This window comes from Astyanax mexicanus, chromosome 2 (assembly GCF_023375975.1).
Source record: "Astyanax mexicanus isolate ESR-SI-001 chromosome 2, AstMex3_surface, whole genome shotgun sequence".
In the NCBI taxonomy this organism is placed as follows: Eukaryota; Metazoa; Chordata; class Actinopteri; order Characiformes; family Acestrorhamphidae; genus Astyanax; species Astyanax mexicanus.
The window spans coordinates 1183142-1206686 of record NC_064409.1 but is presented as its reverse complement, the minus strand read 5'-3'; the positions used below and the strand labels follow the sequence as shown (position 1 = coordinate 1206686).

The window sequence follows — 23545 nt, the reverse complement described above, 5'->3', positions numbered from 1 at the left end:
AGACAACATTTCTCCCAAATTACAAATAAAAATATTCTCATTTAGAGCATTTATTTACAGAAAATGAGAAATGGCTGAAATAACAAAAAAGATGCAGAACTTTCAGACCTCAAATAATGCAAAGAAAACAAAAAGTTCATATTCATAAAGTTTTAAGAGTTCAGAAATAATCAATATTTGGTGGAATAACCCTGGTTGTTTTTTAATCACAGTTTTTGTTCTCCTCCACCAGTCTTCCTCTTGATTTTATTCCAGAGGTTTTTAATTTGGTAAAATCAAAGAAACTCATCATTTTTAAGAGATATCTTATTTATTTTTGTCCTCCTTTATTTTTTGCAGGGTTTTCGTGATTCAGCAGATTCCTGATAGTAATCTGTTGATGATGGTGGTCCAGGCGGACTGTGACTGTTCTCGGCAGTACTCCCCAATCACTATGGAGCCCAGAGAGGTTAAATATATCCTTATCATATACGAGTACACACTTTGATCGAGGTGAAAGATTATTATTTTATTATTATTTGTGTGGTTTATTTTGGGCGTATCGTGAAATAATAAACCAATCAGAGTGTCTCTTGTTCATCATTCTCTTTAAAAGTAGATCAGGTGAGCTCTGACTTTGGTGGATTGCTATTGTAACGGTGCAGCTACCTGGACGTGTTCAACAAACTCTTCTCAGCAGAGGAAACTGAGCTGCTGGTTGACGCTGTGAAGGAGCTCCAGCAGCTCATTTACGGGAACAGCAATGTTATTTTATTTACTATTCTGTTTATTGTTGATGTAAAAGTTGGGTTTGTGCTGCTGTGTGTTCATGTGTGTGTAATAAGTGGGGGTGTACGCTCGGCTCGGCACGGCGCCTGTGTTACCGAGATAGCGATGAACGTCTGACTGTTGGCGTCTGTCTAGGTTGTATTCAGTCAGTGGAGCTCCTGTGTTTTCTGTTACCAAGATAAACAAGATAAAACTCCAGAAATGTACCTGAACACACCTCATTTCCAGAACACCACGCCCATCAGTGTAGATATATTCAGAAGATCTGCTGCTGTTATGTTGGAGGGGTGTAAGATAGTAATAAGCTTCATGAGGCACCTTTCACTATATGTAATATAGTAATATGTATTTTTTCTCATCTTGTTTCAGTGAGTTATCAGTAAGAGATAATTACAGCAGGCTTTTGTTATCTGTAACTCCTGGGTGTAAAGGAATATGCAGTGGGGACGTGGCCTGGAAGTACAAGGCAGAAGCAATTAAGCTAATTACTGTAATGATATAAGATATAAGTTCATATAATATAATAAGTTTATAATTTAGAGAGGCAGGCGGATGTGTGTTCTGTTTTAATCCTTAATCCCTCATCACATAACGCCTCGGTGAAGTGTGACCGGATGAAATCTCAGAAGATCCGAAGACGACCAGAATCCTGTCACGCATACCACCCTCAGGTAAGCATTAGGGCTGGGCGATATTATTATTGTTTGGACCACAATTTAGCATTAAAACATGTGTTATTTTTATTTCACTACACAAACTATAAGCTATGTCGCGTTGGTCTATCACTTAAAATCTCAATAAAATACATTTAAATTTGTGGTTTCAAGGTGAGAAAATGTGAAATGTGAAGTCAAAGGGGTATGAATACTTTTGCAAGTTTGCAAGTTTGCAATGCTGCGTTCAGGTTTGGTATTACTGTATGTCTCAATGTTTATTATACCACAGTTAGATCCGACCCTGCAATGTGATTGGCTGAGAGGTGTTCTATAAGTGCCATTATCAGCTGGTAATGCACCGTAACCAAAGCTCTCCATGTATTACTGTATTACTCCGCCACATACAGGTAACCTAGCAACAAGGCAGCGCTTACAAACCAAACAGCGCAGCTACAAACAGAGCAGTAATTGAACTATTTTAACTGGTGGAGTTTTTATAACCAAATATTTTCTCCTCCTCTTTAACTCTTTGAAATCTTTCAATAAACAGAGATAATGATAATGGAACTGTGGTAAAATCACAATAATACACTAGAGGTTCTTGCAAAAACATATAATATTGGCACTGCTTTGCTGATCTACGACTGCAACACAGCAGTGCCAATATTACAAGTTAAAGCACAAACCTTGAGTGTATTATTGCTTAATTTTAGGACAGAACTTAATTTCCCAGAATACCTTGCTTTATCTAAGTCTTCAAAATGCTTGCCCAAACATTATACCATTTAAGGAATTGTTGATCTTGATAAATTATAATTTCATTTACCAAAACATAGTTTCATTTGATTATTTGGAAATGACTTCTATTCTACTTCTATTTAGAAGAACAAATGTATATTACATTTCAAATTCTCACTGATAAGATGGTATGTGATAAGAATTCATTTCTCTGAATTGCATTTCATTAAATGTATTAATTATGTATGGTGGATTCAATTAAAATACAAATTAATTTATTAAATTGAATCAAATTAAGAAATTGAAAAAATTGCACAGTCCTGGTCCACAGTGTGGTTATTAAAGGAGAACTCTGTTGTAGTAAAACATGATAAAAAGTTCTTATCTTTGATGAATAGCACCTATTTTATCAGTTTATCCAACAAACACCCTTCAGACTGGGAGATACGGGGCATAATTTACCCTGATAAATCACTTTTTACACCGTTATCCAGCTCAAAGTAGCTCCACACCTCCTTACTAGAATCCGGAGAGCCCTGACATTTAAAACGAGGCATTAATAACTTAAAAAGTGCACAAAAAGAAGCTTAATAAAAACCACTGTTTACATCCTATAACACTACTAGCTTCAGCTCCGAGTGCCGCCATCACTGTACTGATAATGACTTAGACATATATATACATAGACTCCACATAGCGTAGTATGCCTCGTTTTAAATTTCAGGACTCTCCGGATTCTAGTAAGGAGGTGTGGAGCTACTTTGAGCTGGATAACGGTGTAAAAAGTGATTTATCAGGGTAAATTATGCCCCGTATCACCCAGTCTGAAGGGTGTTTGTTGGAAAAACTGTTAAAATTTCTGGATAGCTCTCTTTTAATCATGTTTTACTACAACAAACGTCCATTTTACACCAGAGTTCTCCTTTAATATTGATTAAATCTTTCTTTAGTTATGTGATCTCTATAATCACCTGTTCTTTCTGATTTCAGGAAAACGCCAAAGACTGTGGAGGAGCTTCAGACATCCGGCTCTCGATCCTTCTCTTCCTGATCTCACTGATTTCCTCCATAATTATCTCAAACTGATGAGATCATCTAGAGCTTCCAGATCATCACCTACCAGCACTCAGAGCACAGCGAGGCGGACCTGCTGATAGATCTGATAAATATCCACTCCAGAGTCTCTCTGATGATTTTTTATTATAAACTGATGCTCAGCAGCACTGGACTGAACGTGTTCTTGATATGAACTTTATATTTTTTATATTTCTCTACTCCAAGACAAGAGGAAAACTACTGACAGTGTTTCAACACCTAATGGACGTTAATACATTATTTATCTTATTTATTCATCTTCTTTTAAATACAGAGAGCAGTTTATTACTAAACACAGACTGTATGAACATTTTAAACATGGATTTCTCTGTTTAAGCTGCTGATAACAAGCGATAAATCCCACTGTATTCCTCATTCTTGTTTATGAAACTTGGAATTTCATGTGAACGGTCTTTAAAGCTGTTTTGCACTGGATATAAAAGACAATAATGTGATATATTTCTGCATAAATATGATTTTCAGCAAATATCAGCAAATATTCACACAAGTCTGAACAATGTGAGGATGTCTGTCCATGAACTGAATCTCAAGAGAAGGTGGATCACGCAGCAGGACAATGACCCGCCATCATGCAAGTCGTTCTACCAAAGAATGTTTCAAGAAGAATAAAGTTAATGATGTGGGCGGAGCTGAAGTGATCAGTTAATGTGAGAAAACCATATTAACCACCAACATCCCAGAGTTAAGCTGTTCTGTATGGAGGAATGGGCTAAAATTCATCCAAGTCGGAGTGAAGAACCGATCAACAGTTACTGGAAACTTTTAGTTACTGCAGTTATTATTAAGTTATTACTACACCAGATACTGAAACCAAAGCTTTACAAACTTTTATCACTCACATATATGTAATATTGGATCATTTTTCTCAATAAATAAATGAAGAAGTGTAATATTTGTGTCTCATTTGTTTAACTGGGTTCTCTTTATCTACTTTTAGGACATTGATGTTTTATTCTATAAACTACAGACAACATTTCTCCCAAGTTACAAATAAAAATATTCTCATTTAGAGCATTTATTTACAGAAAATGAGAAATGACTGAAATAACAAAAAAGATGCAGAGCTTTCAGACCTCAAATAATGCAAAGAAAACAAGTTCATATTCATAAAGTTTTAAGAGTTCAGAAACCTGGTTGGTTTTTAATCACAGTTTTTTTTCATGCATCTTGGCATCATGTTCTCCTCCACCAGTCTTACACACTGCTTTTGGATAACTTTATGCTGCTTTACTCCTGGTGTAAAAATTCAAGCAGTTCAGTTTGGTGGTTTGATGGTTTGTGATCATCCATCTTCCTCTTGATTATATTCCAGAGGTTTTTAATTTGGTCAAATCAAAGAAAATCATCATTTTTAAGTGAAATATTTTTTTTTTCCAGAGCTGTGTATGAACAGTGAATAATACATATTTAAATTAATATAAAGTATTATGATGAAAGAATGAAACAGTCTGAAAGGCATTAAATATCTTAAGATGTGTTTATTGCTTATTTCCATCCTTGTTTTTTTTTTTAAACAATTCTACCAGTGAAGTGGAGCTACTTTGAGTTTGTTGTTAATGGTGTAAAAATATAATATTTTAATCCTGTTGTGAGCATTGGCTAAAAGCGCTGTATTTGGGAATGCTGGGGGAGAACGGAGGTGGGCTATTCACAAAAGTTTGTACTTGTTATCATGTTTCACTACAACCCAAATCCATTTCATACCAGATTTGTCCTTTAAATATTAAAATACCCATTTATTTATTATTTTAATATTTTAAGCAGTATTTCTATAAATACATGAAAATTGTGCATGTGCCCAATAACATATGTAAATTAAATTAAAAAAAAACAATACTGATGTTATTACACACACAAAAACATGTTTTAATAAATTTTAAAAAGGTAAACATATGAAAGAAAGAGTATTCCTGTGGAAAATCCACAGCAAAAGATAAGATAAAATAAGATTTTAGGCTAATATAAAATAAGAAAATCAAGTGATCATTAACTTAATGTATTCATTTCATTTTGTATGTTTTTTTGCAATAATACTGGGAGAATTTGGATTAATGTTAAAAATTTAAATCGCCTATTTTGGGGTTGGGGGTGATTTTAATTTGGGCTTTTATTTTGAAAAACAGCGCTGCAGGTCAGATTTCACTTTGGGCTTTTATTTTGGAAACAGCGCTGCATTTGGGTGAATTAAACTTAAATTTTTATTTTGTAAAAAGTGCTGTGCATGCGGAAAATCTGTGCTTTTATTTTGGTAATAGAGCTGCGTGAGGGTGATTTAAACTTGAACTTTTTTTTTAATACAGCGCTTCAAATTGGAATTTCACTCTGGGCTTTTATTTTGAGTGGGGATTTAAATGAGGGCTTTTACTTTGGAAATAGCGCTGCGTTTGGAATGTTTTTAATCTGAACTTTTATTTTGGAAAAGCGCTACGGGGGCGATTTCCATCGGAACTTTTATTTTGAAAAACGGCGTGAACAGCTTCGTTGGTTCTTACCGGCGGTCATGTTGGTGAGGGTGCTGCCCTTGCTGTGATCCGGGGCTGGAGGCGGGTCGGGGCTGAGCGCTGTGGCCGGTATGGTGAGCGGGGAGCTGGGCGGTGTGGAGCTCCGGCGCGGGGTCTTTATTATAGTGTTTTAATGCGGTAACCCGCAGGATTCGGGCTGTAAAACTGCGTGTTTTCTGCGTGTGTATTTAGTGCGGGAGGCGGTGAATCAGTGCAGCCGGTGAATCGGCTGTTTATTAATAATAATATTATTTTTATTTCTCTGTTGGAGGATCCGCTGCTCGCCAGCAATCTGTCTACTCTGGAGGAGGACGGGGAGGTAAGCGGATAAAAAACATTAAATTAAATTAAATTAATCAGATATAATAATAACCCTTATCTTATCTAACTGCGGATCTATCGATCACTGACAGGTGATTTAACCTAACGGTGAGGCTCTGTTTGTGTTGGGCGCCATATTGGAGGTATTCTACAGTCAGATCTCCTTTATAAATACAGACTAATTATGTGTTTTTGGCTTTAATGCATTAAAAATAAAAGATTATATAAAAGCAAATGTATGTGTAAATCAGTGGACCTGCAAATCTCTGCATAAAAAAGATTTTGCCTGGTTTCATTACAGACAATTACATATTCAATTCAATTCAATTTCATTTATCATTAGCAATTGCGGTTGTTATTTTACGCTTGCTGATATAGCGGGGCGGGAGGAGGATATTTTGATTAAAAACTATTTCAAACATAATTAGATAATGATCGGATATTGAGTCATGTTGAGAAAGAGTAGCTATATTCTCAGCCTCAATACCCAGTGTCAAAACTAAGTCTAATGTATGACTACATCGGTGAGTGGGGCCAATTACATTTTGTTTAAAGCCTAGAGCATCTAAAACTGATTTAAATGCAATTTTTAGTGGATCCTGGTCCTTTTCAAAGTGGATATTAAAGTCTCCAACAATTACGACCTTATCAGAAAGAAGCTGCTGCTAGAAAGTCAGCAAATTCACTAATAAAATTTGAGTATGGTCCAGGAGGACGATACAGTGTTATAAGCAGAAACGAATGCTGCGTTTTGGAAGCAGGAGACGGGCCTGCTACTTTAAGACTAAGAACTTCAAACGACTTGAGCATCCAATTGTGAGTTTTGAGATATACCTAACGTTGAGTCATAGATTGTGGCAACACCACCGCCACGACCAGAGCTGCGTATATTGTCACTGTCGATTATACGATTATGCGTCATATTGGAGGTATTCTACAGTCAGATACCCTTTATAAATACAGGCTAATGATGTGTGCTTGGCTTTAATGCATCAGAAATAAAAGATTATATATAAGCAAATGCATGTGGAAATCAGGGAGTTTAGGAGTTTAGCTGAATATATAATATATTCATAACATAATTAAAGTGTATTTAACAACAAAGCTGTACAGTTTATATTACATATGATTCCAAACACAAATTAAAAGTAAACCCTACTCTAATAAGAGAAAATACCAAGTTTTAAATTATATTACTGAAGAAATTTAGAATATATCAGATTTAAATCCACTCTAAAATAAGAAAATCAAAGGATTATTAATAGTACTACTGTAGCATTAAAGGGCACTTCTAGTAATATTCATTATTAATGTTTCAAGCAATAATACTGTTAGAATTTGGATTAATGTCATAGCAAATGGAGAAAAAATTGTCTATTTTCTTGTATATACCCAGAGTTTTGAATCAAGACTTGTTATATCACACCTGAGGGACAAGGCTTAGCGTTATCTGTTGTTCAGAATGTGCTTTTTCTTGTGAAAAACATCTCTGTGTGTTTGAGGTTTCAGAGCTGAAACATTTTTAACCTCTTTAGTCCCTGCGTCCTCATATGTGGGCATTACATTTCTGATTCTCTGAACTCTAATACTTTTTGTTTTATAAACTTTAACCCTTTGGTTACACTGCCTGTACCATCCAGTGGGTAACTTACAACATTACACTCACTGGAATCCCAGTCAAAAGTTTCTACAGCCAGTAAAGGCAGAAACATTAACCAGGTAAATATTATCATCGTTTATTTGCTTACTGTAGAAAGTTCACATTTTGTTTTTTGAAGAATTGGCTCTTTCTTATCCCAAATGTCAAAATAAACTATAGAAAGTTTAGTTTTTGTACTTGTTAGGTCCTATTTATCTCAAGTAGCTAGCAGAAAAGAAAATGGCACACCAATCAAAAGTCTGGGACTCAAGAGGTTAAGGTGAAACAGAAAAATAAAATTAAATGAAATTAAATACAAGCTAATAAAAGCTCATTTCAGCTTTTAATCACAGAGGAATTAAGGAATGGACTATAATACTTTTGTCTTGTTTTTCCTCTCTTTTTTTATAGTACTCTTTAACTTTAAGTACTTGCACTTTTCTACTTTCTACTATGTGTGCACTATGATTCCTTTATCACCATACGTGCAATATGTTTTCTCACCTTTTAATTTTCTATTTATTTGCTGTTTATTCCTTCTTAGTCCTTGTGCAATAATACAGTATTTTTTTATATATTTTTTCTAATATTTTGAATATATATAGATGTATTATTATTTGTTTATATATTTTCCTGACTTGTTTCTCTCTTTCTATTTCCTCTGTGCTGCTTTAACATTGCACATTTCTCAATTGTGGGATTAATAAAGGATTGGATCATCTTATCTTATCTTATAACAAATAACGCTGTATAACTGCATGTGAATCTGGGATTTGGCTCAAGAATATCAGGTATAGTGAAAATGGTTCATGAAAAGAATCATTGCTGTTGTATTATTGCTCGCTGGTTAATAATAAACTCATAACTGAGCTGAATTAGGAGTGTTGTAGCTGCAGAGTCTCTTGAACTGGAAGTGTTTTACAGTGTTTTAGGTTTTTCCATGACTTTTCTCTTTATTCCACAAGTCAATATCTAATGGATTCCAAACTGGGATCAAACCAGCAGCCCCCCATTAATCCATTAGCCCATTAACCCAATCCATTAAACCCTCCTAACTGCTGTCTCCTGCCTCTGTAGAATAGTATGGCCATGACGGGAGGCATGGCAGCGCCGCTCCCGATGAGTAATCACACGAGAGAGAGAGTCACCGTGGCCAAACTGACGCTGGAGAACTTCTACAGCACCCTCCTCACCCAACACGAGGAGAGAGAGATGAGGTTACTGTCTCACTTTATCATATTTCTGATTGTAGATACAAAAATCAGTAAAAAATCAGATTTCAGAGCTAAATAATATATAAAAGGATGAAAAACTAAGCATATGAAAAACCTGATTAAAATTACCATATTTCTTTCACTATAATGTGTTAAATGGGTTAAAAATATTTTAATTCTCACAAAAATCATCAGAGCTCCTTATAATCCGGTGCTCCTTATGTATGAATTCTATCAGTCAGGTATTAAGGAGCAGTAAAGACACTCCACTGAAGTACAGAGTTATACAGGAGATTCAGTAAAGTTCTCCAGCACTAAGGCTGGAGAAGTATTACCATTAGCATTACATTAAGTATTTTCGGCCTGTAGCCTGCTGCTAACCATGACTAGCACTGCTGGAGCAGCATTAGCATTACCCGCTAATCACCGTTCAGAGGTGAGGGGAGTATATCGGACTGTGGTCGAAGCGCTAGCTAATCTTAGTGTAGCTCTGACATTAGCTGCTACTTGCTGGCGGTTAACCACTAATGCTAATGCTCTCAAAGAAATTTGGAAATCTAAGCTCACTGTAAATAAAGGGAAGCACTTTATTCATCCAAATAAACAGTTTTCAGTAGAGAAATCTGTGTAGATTAACGTCCAGCTCTTGTTTAACTTTAAAAGAAAGTCAAACAGTTTTTTTATTACAGTTTTTACAGTGTACTTAGCTTAGCTTTACTTAACTTAGTTAGCTACCCCCCCGCCCCCAACAACCACCACCATCCAGCGGTGAGACCTGTTAAATTAGAAGTTCCTTATAGTGTCTCTTAAAATACACCTCATAATCCGGTGCACTTTATAGATGAAAATAGACCAGAAAATAGGCGTTCTTTGATAGTTCGCTTTATAAAACAGTGTGCCTTATAGTGTGAAAAATGCAGTAATTATGGTCTGAAAATCTTGCAGCATTTGGCTGTTAATACTATAAAAATTAAACTATTGTAACTCTCTTCACAGGCAGAAGAAACTGGAGAAGGTGATGGATGAGGAAGGTTTACTTGATGAAGAGGTGAGAGTTTGAGTTTAGTCCATTGGTTCAGTTCAGTAGGGCTGTGCGATACTGCAAAATTTGATATCGATACAATACCAAGTAAATACAGGGCCAGTATTGCTGATACCGATACTTTTTACTACTCCCATTTACTTTTGAGTATGAGGAGAGAAATGTATCATCAGTTATTAAGGGAATGCATCATCAATGTGCAAATGAATGAAAAAACTTGAATTTTCTTGAATGATTATTTCATTATTTTGTATGTTTTCCTTTAATTAATCATGTTTATGATGATAATACAACACAGGACAAATAAAAATATTTTAAGCCCTTAAAATGCCTTGTCCCGTAAACAGGAGAATAACTCTCGACAGAGAGAAAAGTCGCACACAGGGATTTTTTTAATTCAATAAGGTTGAGGTCTGGACTTTGGGGCACATTGTTGTTTTCTCCATGTCCTGATTGGCTGCTGGTTGTTTGTGTGTTTCTGATAGAAAATCACCAGGCGCTCTCAGCACGCTCGCAAAGAGACCGAGTTCCTGAGGCTGAAGAGAACTCGACTGGGGCTCGATGACTTTGAGTCGCTGAAAGTTATCGGTAGAGGTGCTTTTGGAGAGGTTAGTGTTTGTTGGCATTTAGAAAAGCTAATTAATCCAATAACTGTGTAATTTATACAACTTATACTGTATGATTATTGCTGTGGTTGTAATCTATATAAATTAATCAAATTTATCAAAATTAAAAATATATATTTTTTATTAAACATGCATGATGAACAACATCATAGCAGGATTAAATATGCTAATGATCAGAAAAGAATGGTCTGATCTTTCCTGAGTTGAGTTCGCTTTTTTTATTTTATTTCTTATTTTAAATTTCTCAGGTGCGTCTGGTGCAGAAGAAGGACACGGGTCATATCTACGCCATGAAGATCCTGAGAAAAGCAGACATGCTGGAGAAAGAACAGGTACACCCTATTATTATTGTTTTACCCTATTCTTTAAAACTCTACAATATTTTTCGCACTATAAGACGCATATATAATATATACTAGGGGTGTCACGATTCTCTAAATCCTCGATTCGATTTCATTTTCGATTTGAGGGTCACGATTCGATTCGATTCTCGATTTTCTTGTTTTTTTTTCTTGTTATTATTTTATGCCTCATAAAATTTAAATAATATATTTATTATTATTATTATTATTATTATTATTATTATTATTATAAATATTATAAATATTATTATTATTATTTATTAAGATATATATGGTAATGCCATCTAGTGACTTTTTTTGGTAGCAACAGTGTGCACTATTAAAACAAGCAGTTTATCAGAGCTGTGTGTGGATGGCTGGTGAAACTGCTCATTACATGAAGCTGCAGTTCTTCATCCAACCACTAGTCGGAGCTGCAGCAGCACAAGCCCCGCTCTCTTCACTCAGTCACTACTTCAGTACAGCCCAGCCACGGGCTACAGAGCTCAGCCAGTCCGTTTTTACTGTTTCTGTAAACAAATAAAGGTTTTAACCCCACTAACCGGATAATACAGCTCACTACAGTTCATCTTTCAGCCCAAGCAGCTAACAGCAGCAGGTTAGAACAGCCGACACGCAGTCACTGCTCGGATTACATTAGAAACAGGTCAGTTAGCGCGCTGCTAACCTCAGGATGTTTATAACTACGGAGTTTAGTGGACACACCACGGCCGCCAGGTAAGTCTTTTAAAGGCTACTGAAGACTATTAAAGGCTATTAGAGTGTAACCCCTGGCTCCCAGGGGTTACAAGAGGTTATTGAAAGCATTATTGGGGGGCAGAAATCAGTACAGGCTGGTTAGATAAGTGATGTGGGTATTGTCTTATAAATATTTACACATAACTTATATCTCTCCTGAAAAGCTTTTATTTTAGTCAGAAACACGCTTGTGTTTACTTTATCTGAGAGAAAGATGTTTTTTTAATTCAATGGAAAGCAACAGGTGTAGTCAATTATAAGTTTAAGATTTTTAATCCACCTCACTGTGATCTATAGTCAGTGTTCTCAAGTCACACTGACACACGCATTTCAGCGAGTTCACACGCTCTCACCTGCGCGCACCCACCCCTCCGTTAGATACAGATACAAAACCTGCGCGCCCTCCCCCCTCCCCCCCCCCTCCCCCGTTGGACAGATAAAAACAGTGATCACACTCCCGCCGACTGCGCTCATGCAGTGGCTATCTCTATTTAAATGAATAGGATGCGCTGTGTTGGTGCCGCGCCATTTGCGTAGCGCGCTGCGCTATTTGCGTAGCGCGCGCGGGAGGGATCGTCGATCCTCTTTTTGACTTCGATACTCGAGATCGTGACCTCATTTCGATTCGATTTCGATAAAATATCGAGATCGTGACACCCCTAATATATACGGAGCAGTAAAGCCACTCTTCTGAAGTACAGAGTTATACAGGAGTTTCAGTGAAGTTTCTCCAGCACTAAGGCTGGAACAGCAAAGGCATCAGCCACTAACCACACTAAGCTCTAGCTCTTTCACCGTTCAGATGCGAGTATTATCGGCCTGTAGCCTGTTGCTAACCCCCAGCTAGCAGTGCTGGAGCAGCATTAGCATTAGCCACTAAGTGTGCTAAGCGCTAGCTCTTTCACGTGCTTTGTTAAAAACAAGCAACTTGTGATGAACCACTAGCTAATATCACCCTGGCTTACTGGAACACTCAGGGTTCCTCAGTGTAGTGCTGTTGAGTGGCATTATCAATTAGCCGCTAATGCTAATGCTGCTGCACTCAGGCTTAGTGTAAATCTAATAATCTAAGTTTACTGTAAATAAATGGAAGTGCTGTACTCAACCAAATTAACAGTTTTCAGAGAGAAATCAGTGTAGATTAACATCCAGCACTTGATTAACTTTAAAATACAATGTTTTTTTTAAAATTACGTTTAAGTTTTGTTTACTAGCTTTTAGCTTACAGCTCACTTCCCAGTACTTAGATCTGCTGAATTAGAAGAATAACATGGCAACACCTCTGTTCCTTACTAGTGTTGCATAATGCGCCTTATAATATGGTGCGCCTTATAGTGTGAAAAATACGCTACTTAAAAATAAAATCACTGGAATATGTCTTTGTAACTCCTAAACCCCTCCCCCCCCGTGTAGGTGGCACATATCAGGGCTGAGCGGGACATTCTTGTGGAGGCTGATGGAGCATGGGTGGTGAAAATGTTCTACAGTTTTCAAGATAAAAGGAATCTTTATCTGATTATGGAGTTTCTGCCCGGAGGTGAGTTCAGGAGAAGACAGTATTCAGACAGAATATCTACACATGTCTCCACAGATCTTCTTCTTTTCTAGTTTCTGTAATTTACTGATGATCTGTATGTTGTTGTGTTTGATCAGGAGACATGATGACTCTGCTGATGAAGAAGGACACGCTCTCAGAGGAAGCTACTCAGTTTTATATAGCGGAGACGGTTCTGGCTATTGACTCCATTCACCAGCTGGGCTTCATCCACCGAGACATTAAACCCGACAACCTGCTGCTCGACTCACGGGTGAGTACCAATACACCAATACACCAATACTCCAATACACCAATACACCAATACACCAATACACCAATACACCAATACACCAGTACTCCAATACATCAATACATCAATACATCAATACACCAGTACTCCAATACTCCAATACATCAATACATCAATACTCCAATACACCAATACATCAATACACCAATACACCAATACACCAGTACCCCAGTACCCCAATACTCCAATACTCCAATACATCAATACATCAATACTCCAATACACCAATACATCAATACACCAATACACCAGTACCCCAGTACACCAATACTCCAATACTCCAATACACCAATACATCAATACACCAGTACCCCAGTACACCAATACATCAGTACACCAATACACCAATACACCAGTACCCCAACATACCAATACACCAGTACCCCAATACACCAAACACCAATACTCCAATACTCCAATACACCAATACTCCAATACTCCAATACTCCAATACACCAATACTCCAATACTCCAATACTCCAATACTCCAATACACCAATACACCAATACTCCAATACTCCAATACTCCAATACACCAATACTCCAATACACCAATACACCAATACACCAATACTCCAATACTCCAATACACCAATACACCAATACACCAATACACCAATACTCCAATACTCCAATACACCAATACACCAATACTCCAATACTCCAATACACCAATACTCCAATACTCCAATACACCAATACACCAATACTCCAATACTCCAATACACCAATACACCAATACTCCAATACTCCAATACTCCAATACTCCAATACACCAATACACCAATACACCAATACTCCAATACTCCAATACTCCAATACTCCAATACTCCAATACACCAATACACCAATACACCAATACACCAATACTCCAATACTCCAATACTCCAATACTCCAATACTCCAATACACCAATACTCCAATACACCAATACACCAATACTCCAATACTCCAATACTCCAATACTCCAATACTCCAATACACCAATACACCAATACTCCAATACTCCAATACACCAATACTCCAATACTCCAATACTCCAATACACCAATACACCAATACACCAATACTCCAATACTCCAATACACCAATACTCCAATACTCCAATACTCCAATACACCAATACTCCAATACTCCAATACTCCAATACACCAATACTCCAATACTCCAATACTCCAATACACCAATACACCAGTACACCAGTACCCCAGTACACCAATACTCCAATACATCAATACCCCAGTACCCAAGTACACCAATACACCACGATGTCAAAATAAAAAGTCAAATAAATGCCGGTGTAGATATCACAACCATATAAACAACTTCCCACATTTTTCTCATTGTAAAATGCACTGGATTATGTGACACTAGTAAGGAACAGGGGCCTTGCCGTGTTTTACTTCAAATTCCTGTAAAGCGATGCTAAGTTAAGTAAACAAAACTGTAATTCTTTAAAAAACAAAAAATGAGTGCTGGATGTTAATATACACAGATTTCTCTCCTGAAAACTGTTTATTTAGTTTATTTTAGAGTAAAGAGCTTCTGTTTATTTACAGTAAGCTTAGATTTCCAGATTTACACTAAGGCTGGGTGCAGCAGCATTAGCATTAGCGGCAAACTGCTAGCGCTTGCTGTGGTTAGTGGCTAACCCTAAGTGTTCCGGCAAGCCAGGGTGATATTTGCTAGCAGTTCATCCCAAGTAGCTTGTTTTAACACGGTAAACAATACTCGACTATAAATGGCGAAAGAGTCATAAATAGTCAAAAAGCCAGAATGTAGTAATGAGGCTGTTTTTGAATTTTTTTAAATGTAAGGAGTAGAATCTGAAAAGTAATTACTCAAGTAAAAGTAAAGATAACCAACATTTCTACTTAAATAAGCACTTTAAGTACTTTTTGTATAGTCAATAAACTGGCACTGCTAAGGATCCCATTATTTCATCATTTTTAGTTTTTTGAGTCAAATTGAAAAGAAGATTCTGTTGCACAATTGAGAACATTTTCTGTGCCTTTATCTTTACTGTAAATCATGACGGAACTGTTTTGTGTATTTTAGGGTCATGTGAAACTGTCGGACTTTGGGCTGTGCACCGGTTTAAAGAAGGCCCACCGCACCGAGTTTTACAGAAACCTCACACACAACCCCCCTAGTGACTTCTGTAAGTATCACCTCATCTCCTAAATAGCATTTATTTAAGAAATTATAAATAAGGTCATTGAAAATTAATTTCTGGTTCAAATCCCAGTCGTGCAGCTTGCTATCAGCTGCCGGAGCCCCGAGAGAGCACAGTAGGTCTTGCTGTTTCTCTCTGGGTGGGTACAGTACAGTAGATGGTGCTCTTTCTTTCCCTTCATCACTCCTAGGGTGATGTGGATCAACACAAGGCTGCGTCTGTGAGCTGATGTATCAGAACCGAGTCGCTGCGCTTTCCTCCGAGCGTTAGCGCTGTGATGCTAAAATTAACAATAAATATAGACATTTTTCTTTTATCTTTTATGAGGCATTTATAAACATCTACAGTCAAACAGTAACTTGTAAAATGTACCAGGCTGCAAAATGCTAATTTTTGTTCTGTTTGTGAATCAGCTTTTCAGAATATGAACTCCAAAAGAAAAGCAGAAACTTGGAAAAAGAACAGACGGCAGCTGGTGAGTATACACACACTCAAACATTTTAACATTTTACAAACCAGTTATTAAAATGAAGTATAGAGAGACTCCGCCCACATAACTGATGAAGACAAAGACAGGATATATTGAGGCTACGCTCCCTTTTCTCAAATCTATCGTGTCTGTTCACATTCAGTGTAAATGTAAGTGATCTGTATCTGTGTGTAATGTGAACACAGAATCTGTTCCTGAATCGTCTCACATGCTGCACATTGATACCTGTATAAACGCCTCCTTCTTCACCAACAACAAAAACCCTCATATTAGAGAGAGGAGAGACTCGTAGTTACTAAACTGTAGTGTGAAACCGAAACTAAACGGATCAAATACTGTATATACAATGTAACAAAGACATGAAACATGATGCGAATTCTGATCCAGATTTTTTTAGGTTTGAAAACCCCCTTAATTGCTCTCTGTGCACACAGGCCTACTCCACTGTCGGCACTCCGGACTACATCGCCCCCGAGGTCTTCATGCAGACGGGATACAATAAACTCTGTGACTGGTGGTCTCTGGGCGTCATCATGTATGAGATGCTAATCGGTATGAACTTACTTTACACACGTTAATGCAGCCGGTAGAGTAATATACAGGGTTTTTTACAGGTGCTTGAAATCTTGGAAAATGCTGGAATTTTAACGTTCTGTTTTCCAGGCCTAGAAAGTGCTGGAATTTTGGAGAAAGTGCTTGGAAATGCTTGAAATTATAACTGAATTTACTTTACAATAAGTAACTATCTGACTATCTAGTTTTACCACTTCTGTGTTTTGTTTAAATACGGACAGCAGGAGATTTAGCTAGCTATGCTTAAAACCAAGCTTATATATATAAAATTTATATTAAATAAAATTAAACTATTGTGTTTTTAAACAAAGCTGATATTCTGCCCTGAGTCAGCAAACATTTCTTATATATATATATAATAAAGCAAATATGAAAAACAGTCAAATGAAGTGGGGTAAAGTGCAATATTCTAAATAATAAGTCCAGTGGAGAGTGCACTGCTAAGTTAACAAGTAATGTGTAGGATTTTATTATTAATAATCAGTCAATTGGGAGGAATGCAAATATATAATAAGATATTATATACAATAAGTACAGTAGAAAGCATTACTATATTTGCAAATATTGTGCACATTAATGAGTAAAAATTAAAAATTTTAAATCTTATTTGTCACATACATAGTAATACACATTATGACCTGCAGTGAAATGCTTGGAACGACAGTCTGCTCACACAATATTACTGATCTGATTTTTATAAACTTTTAAACTACACAATTTAAAGTGTAAAAATTCAAATGTGCAAAAATGTCAAGGTAAAAAGAATAAATTACTAAGTACCAGCATTCACTTTGCCAGTACCAGGTCATGCAGCTTGCCATCAGCTGCCAGAGCCCCGAGAGAGCACAGTTGGCCTTTCTCTCTCTCTCTGGGTGGGTACAGTACAGTAGATGGCGCTCTCTCTTTCCCCTCATCACTCCTAGGGTGATGTGGATCAGCACAAGGCTGCATCTGTGAGCTGATGTATCAGAACCGAGTCGCTGGGCTTTCCTCCAATATAATTTCTATACTAACAATTTAAAAAATATGTTATTTTAGCATAGTATGCTGTTAAATTTAATAATTAAATGAGTTACAAACACACATCATAGAAATATGGCAGATTTGAGAAGCTTCATTTAACTTTTATCCACAGAAGAGAAGCTGCGTCTAAAGTTTACGGTTAACGGTTCATTTTAACACATTCACCTAAATACACAAATGCTATTAAGTCTGCTCTTATCTTATTTTATACAGCCTGTAAGTGTATAAAAATAAAATGCAGTTACTGGAGTCTTTCTCTGGGAAGATAAACAGATTTTCTCATGTTTTTCTCAGAACTCTTTCAGTGGAATGAAGTTTTTCACTGTTTTTCACTTTTTTTCACCACCTTCACTCCCAGTTAAAAGAGGTTTTGTTCTGTCTTCCTGTTCCAGGCTACCCACCCTTCTGCTCCGAGACGCCGCAGGAAACCTACAGGAAAGTCATGAACTGGAAAGAAACTCTGATCTTCCCCCCCGAGGTCCCCATCTCCGAGAAAGCTAAAGACCTGATCCTCAGGTTAGACACATTTCTCAACACTGTACTCAAAAATAACACCAACATTTTTAATATGATGCCTATATATCACCCACCTCTAATCATCACATCAATTATCTACTAGATATAGATTATATCTGTCCAGTATCATTTATTTTACTTTAATCCTGAATATATGGAGATATATGGAGTGCATTATTATTATTATTATTATTAGTATCATGATATTCTGGATCATTGACTTCTGTTACTGCAAATCTGATAAAATTATTGTATTTTTTTATATCTCAGTTATTAGCAGGGGTGTGCCTTATATCATATCATATGCATTAATAATAATAATAATTAAATTTTCATTTTGTTGCGGTATATTTGTCTGATATTAAGATAAGAAAAAATGTAAGTATTTTAAAAATAAATAAATCTGTAAGGGTGTTATACTCTATGACACACTGTTTTAGCTTTAAACATATTTACGTTAGTGTTGCTCTACAAGCGGCATCGTTGTTTCTTGTGCTGCTAAGTAGTGACGTGTGTGTGTGTGTGTGTGTGTGTGTGTGTGTGTGTGTGTGTGTGTGTGTGTGTGTGTGTGTGTGTGTGTGTGTGTGTGTGTGTGTGTGTGTGTGTGTGTGTGTGTGTGTGTGTGTGTGTGTGTGTGTGTGTGTGTTAGATATTGTACAGATGCGGAGAACAGGATTGGTGCAGTGAGCGTGGAGGAGATAAAGAGTCATCCTTTCTTTGAGTCTGTCGACTGGGAGCACATCAGGTCTGTTCACACACACACACACACACACACACACACACACACACACACACACACACATACTTCTCATGCCTCTGATATCTTCTGTCACTTTTACTTTTTCTAGATTGTCTACAGTAGATATATATATATATATTGGTTACATGTATTTAAATGTTTTAAATATGCGCTAAAATGATTTTTGCTTTTCTATTGTCTGTTTACATGAATAACAGTTCCTTTCTTTCATTTCAGTTGTTTTTAATAACTGATTAGTTTATTTAATCATATACTCTCTGGATTTATTTATTTTTTTATTATTATTGATTTTTTATTTTAATTTTTTACCCTATCTTATCTTATTTTACCTTTTTTCTTTTATTTGCCCTTTTTGTACCTTTATATTGCATTTTAACATAACCTTTTATTGTTTCATAATTTTTGACTGTGTCTCATCTTAGTTGTCAATTACTTAATTTTACTTAATAATCTGAATTATTTTAATTGATTTGTTTCTTGTATCTCTTTTACTGCTGATCTGTTCACCTCTCTGTATGTACAGCTCTTAAAGCTCTTTTTTATTATGTAAAAATGTGTATAAATTGTTTATTATTATTATTATTATTATTATTATTATTACTATTAAGCTTTGGTTCTTAATCGCTTTGTACTTTTATACTTTAACAGTAATTTTGAAACCAGTATTTTAACACTTGCTTAAAGAGTAAAAACGTTGAGTTGATACTTGATACAATTTTTCTAAACCCTATTATTTATACTTCTACATACAGAACAATAAATAGAGATACTTTAACACATTTGTTAACTGTATATTTCTGTTTCTCCACACAGAGAACGACCTGCTGCGATCTCTATCGAGATTAAAAGCATTGACGACACGTCTAACTTCGATGATTTCCCAGAGTCTGATATTTTACAGCCAGGTGAGAACTGACTCTAATCTCTAATCTAGTTTACATAATTTATCCAAATTTAACCATTATTTATCGGTTAGTCTTTTGTAGCTCATTTAATCAGAGTTCATACAATCATAAAAAAAACAGGAAAAATCATGGTATTTAAAAATAGCAATAATCTCCAGGCCTGGATAAGTTTTGGAAAAATCTTTGTGTTTCAGTTTATCGATGGAGAAAATCTGTTTTGAGCTAAAAAAAAATACATCAGCTCTGAGTTAATTCAGTAATTTAGCCCTTTAACAATAGAGCTCTCAGGATCTAACATTTTATTATAAAAGATAAATTTTAGGCCTACTATAATCAGTTTTAATTTTAGTTTTAGTTGATTTTTTGATTTTATTGTCCATGTCCGCACTGACGTTTTAAAAATTGTATGATTGTGAAAAATTGCCTGGAAAAAAACCATCATGGAAATTCATTGATTAAAAAGAGTTTGCACCGTTTAATGTTTATTTTTAGTGTAAATATTTTAAAATTAAAATCCTGATGTCACATAAATGAACCTAGAACCTAGAAATCAGGTTAGAACTAGTTCTATAACATGTAAAACATTTAAGTAAATCATTTATTTGAATGGTTAAATGGTTGGAACAAAGCTGTAGAAGCTAAAATACACTTTTTAGTAGCTAGTTTAGTTTTATCTCCAGCACTAACCATAAAACTCTCCTACATTCTGTAAATAAATTAGAAATCATTGTATTAAAAATGCACTTTAGCGTTTTAATTATTAAAATCATTTTAATTAAAACACATTTATTCAGATTTCTGTAGGATCTAGCTTACTGTTAACCACTGATTGGCCACTAGATGTCACTGTTGCTTCAATTTCTCAGAATCCCAATTTATGCCTTTACTAGTTCACTCGTTTTTTTTATTTTTCAAACACTTTGCAACACCTAAGCAGCCACCTGGAACACCTTAGCAACCAAAGTTTAGATATGATAGCATTTGTCTAGAAACCACTTACCTTAGCAACCTTAGCCAAACCTTAGCAACTACCTGGATGGAATACCTTAGCACCTGTCAAGCAACACCTTGGCAACCACCTAGCAACACCTTAACAATCACGTTAGATATGATAGAAACTGCCTAGCAACCACTTAGCAACCACTTAAGATAGCCAAGCAATACGTTAGCAACCACCTGGAATACCTTAGCCACTGCCTAACAACACTTTAGAAAGCCCTTTAGATATGATGGCAACTGCCCGGCAACCACAACGTATTCCCCAAGCAACAACTTGAGATACCTTAGAAACCATCTTCTCTTTGTGAAAAGGAAGTACTGTATACTTAAGAGCATAAAAAGTATGTTTAAATTAGGTAAAGAATACTAAAAGTGCATTTTCTGTTTAATATACTTAATAAAAACACATTAAATATACTTTCTTAGCATTTCCATAAAATGTATTTTTAAGAAAAATGCTTTAAATAAAACTTTTTATTGTAAATATAGAAAAGAAATATATAGTGACATTAAATACTGCTTACAGTGCAGTTTAGTGTAGTTTTTGTTTTTTATTAAGTAAGATTAAGATTAAGTAAAAAACTATATTTACAATATTCTTCAAGTGCATTAAAAATTATGTTTAAAAAAACACATACTTAAATCTACTTTTAAGTTTGCAAAAGTTATATGACAAAAACACTCAAATGCACAACTCAATGCTTTTATGTTGTGTGTAGTCATAGCCTAATTACAATTGAAATATGTACTTAAGTTGCTATAAATTGTTTCAAAATAGTACATTAGATTACATAGTATGTGTTTAAGTATGCATTCATTTTAATGCTAAAAGTATTTACTTTTCCATGTTAAGTATACTTTTAAAAGGGATGTGCTGCTGTGTAAGATTTGGATTTGAGTTAGGATAAATGGGGTGAAGTGTATGACTGTGTTTTTATCAGTGCAGAATTAAAATTGAATTTAAAAGTGGTTTTAAAACTTATAACCGTTATATTTTTGTTTTAGTGACTAACGTAACAGAACCGTCTAAGGACTGGGTTTTTCTCAACTACACCTACAAGCGTTTTGAGGGGCTGACCCAGAGAGGAACCATCCCCACCTACACCAAAGCCGGCAAAGCCTAAAACGAGCCGCCGGCGGGAGAACCTGTGAGGAAAGAGATGATTGGACATCTGAGCGAGCGAGAGCTTCCCTCGGCTACCGTCTCTGTGCTGCTGCCATAAAGATGCCGATGCCTTGACTTCAGAGTCTCATGCACTGAAACTTCAGACTGCAAAGCTAGTTCTGCACCTGAGGGCCCAGACAGCTGTACCTGTCCTTTATCCTTATCCTTAATAAGAAGAAATTAAGAAATAAAAAAAATAAAAAAAACTATATATCTACCCCTGGCTTAGCTCAGGTAAGTCTAAACACTGTACTGTAGAGACGAGAAATCGTGAAGCGTGAATAAAACGGGGTCATTAAAAGTTCTTACCTCACCTCAGCCTTATATCCGCACATCAGACTTCAGACCTATCCGGACGGGATTCGTTTCTCTGTGTAAAATATTTTACATTTCTATTCTTTAGTGATAAAACTCTGAAAAAACAGGAGGATCAGTGAGTTTTTAGGCTTTAGTTTTTCTCGGTCACGTGACATCACAGAGTTCAGTAGCTCCTCCATGTCCACTCGCTGTTGCGTTTTTTTTAACATGGATCTCCATGGAAACAAGCGCCCAAAGTGTTTAAGTGTAATTACGGTGTGCGGCAGTGGACAAATATCTATTTTATTAAAGGCGAGGAGACGAAACTCAGAGATGTGCGTCCGGACGGGACTAAAATTACCAGAGGAGCACGGAGTTCAGAGAAAAACAGTAGATAATTCAGACTGTAATGTTTTTTTATCTGAGAAAAAAAAACACGTACATGATCGTTCTGGACAGGAATAAAATCACAGAGGATAAAAAAACAATAAAAGAGAAAATTACCACAAAATATTACACCCTGAGAAACTAATCTTTTCTGGATAGGTCTTTACGAAATTACCTTTTCTTTTTTTTTTTTTTTTTGATTTTCCAAAAAAGTTATGAGATAGATTTATATAATGGAAAAACATGACTTCTGATGGACGGGAGAGATTTTGTTAGGGTTGTTTATTGGTTCGCCCTTAAGAAAAAAATAATAAAACACTAAACCCAAACAAAAACTACTTAAAATGCACTTTTTTCTAAATTCTAATTCTCTTTTTTTCTTTCTTTTTTTTTGCAACGCCAATAAAATAATACCTGGCTGTAACACATGTAGCATAAGCTAATACTTACATATATTATTGCTATTAAAGCAACATCCAAACCTTAAAACCCATAATAATTATAATAATAATAAGATATAACTCTTCTTCTATCTAAACATCAAAAACATGTTTATTATACAGCAAAGTGAACTCCACCACTACAGCGCTTTTCTTAAACCAGCCAGATAAATAGACAGGTAGGCAGGTAGGCAGATAGACAGGTGTCTCTCTGACTCTCTGACACTAGCAGCTTTGCATGCTACA

General features: G+C 35.9%; 2 protein-coding genes across 2 annotated transcripts in view; both read left to right on the top strand.

The window, feature by feature from the left end:
- cacna2d4a (calcium channel, voltage-dependent, alpha 2/delta subunit 4a) overlaps positions 1-4168 on the top strand; it is a 150282-nt gene extending 146114 nt beyond the window's left edge. Inside the window, exons 37-39 of the mRNA XM_049474986.1 lie at positions 340-455; positions 1357-1439; positions 3153-4168. Of these exons, the coding sequence (XP_049330943.1) occupies positions 340-455; positions 1357-1439; positions 3153-3248 (295 nt within the window). The 3' untranslated portion in view covers positions 3249-4168. The remainder of the gene's footprint in view (positions 1-339; positions 456-1356; positions 1440-3152) is intronic.
- A 1627-nt stretch (positions 4169-5795) lies between these two features.
- Positions 5796-23057, top strand: stk38l (serine/threonine kinase 38 like). Its single transcript, XM_049474981.1, has 14 exons — positions 5796-6098; positions 8817-8956; positions 9950-10001; positions 10481-10603; positions 10870-10953; positions 13135-13258; positions 13375-13529; positions 15627-15729; positions 16158-16219; positions 16669-16786; positions 18223-18346; positions 18996-19091; positions 19920-20011; positions 22016-23057. Exons 2-14 carry the CDS (start codon positions 8823-8825, stop codon positions 22132-22134), a joined length of 1386 nt encoding a protein of 461 aa, XP_049330938.1. The 5' UTR covers positions 5796-6098; positions 8817-8822; the 3' UTR covers positions 22135-23057.
- The last annotated feature ends 488 nt before the right edge of the window (positions 23058-23545 follow it).

What these genes read in the sequence shown, in the direction of transcription:
- stk38l (XM_049474981.1), top strand. Translation starts at nt 8,823, where the DNA reads ATGGCCATGACGGGAGGCATGGCAGCGCCGCTCCCGATGAGTAATCAC. An exon ending in GTAGAGGTGCTTTTGGAGAG is followed by an intron (nt 10,604 to 10,869) that starts GTTAGTGTTTGT and finishes TAAATTTCTCAG; the next exon opens with GTGCGTCTGGTGCAGAAGAA. An exon ending in GTCGACTGGGAGCACATCAG is followed by an intron (nt 19,092 to 19,919) that starts GTCTGTTCACAC and finishes TTCTCCACACAG; the next exon opens with AGAACGACCTGCTGCGATCT.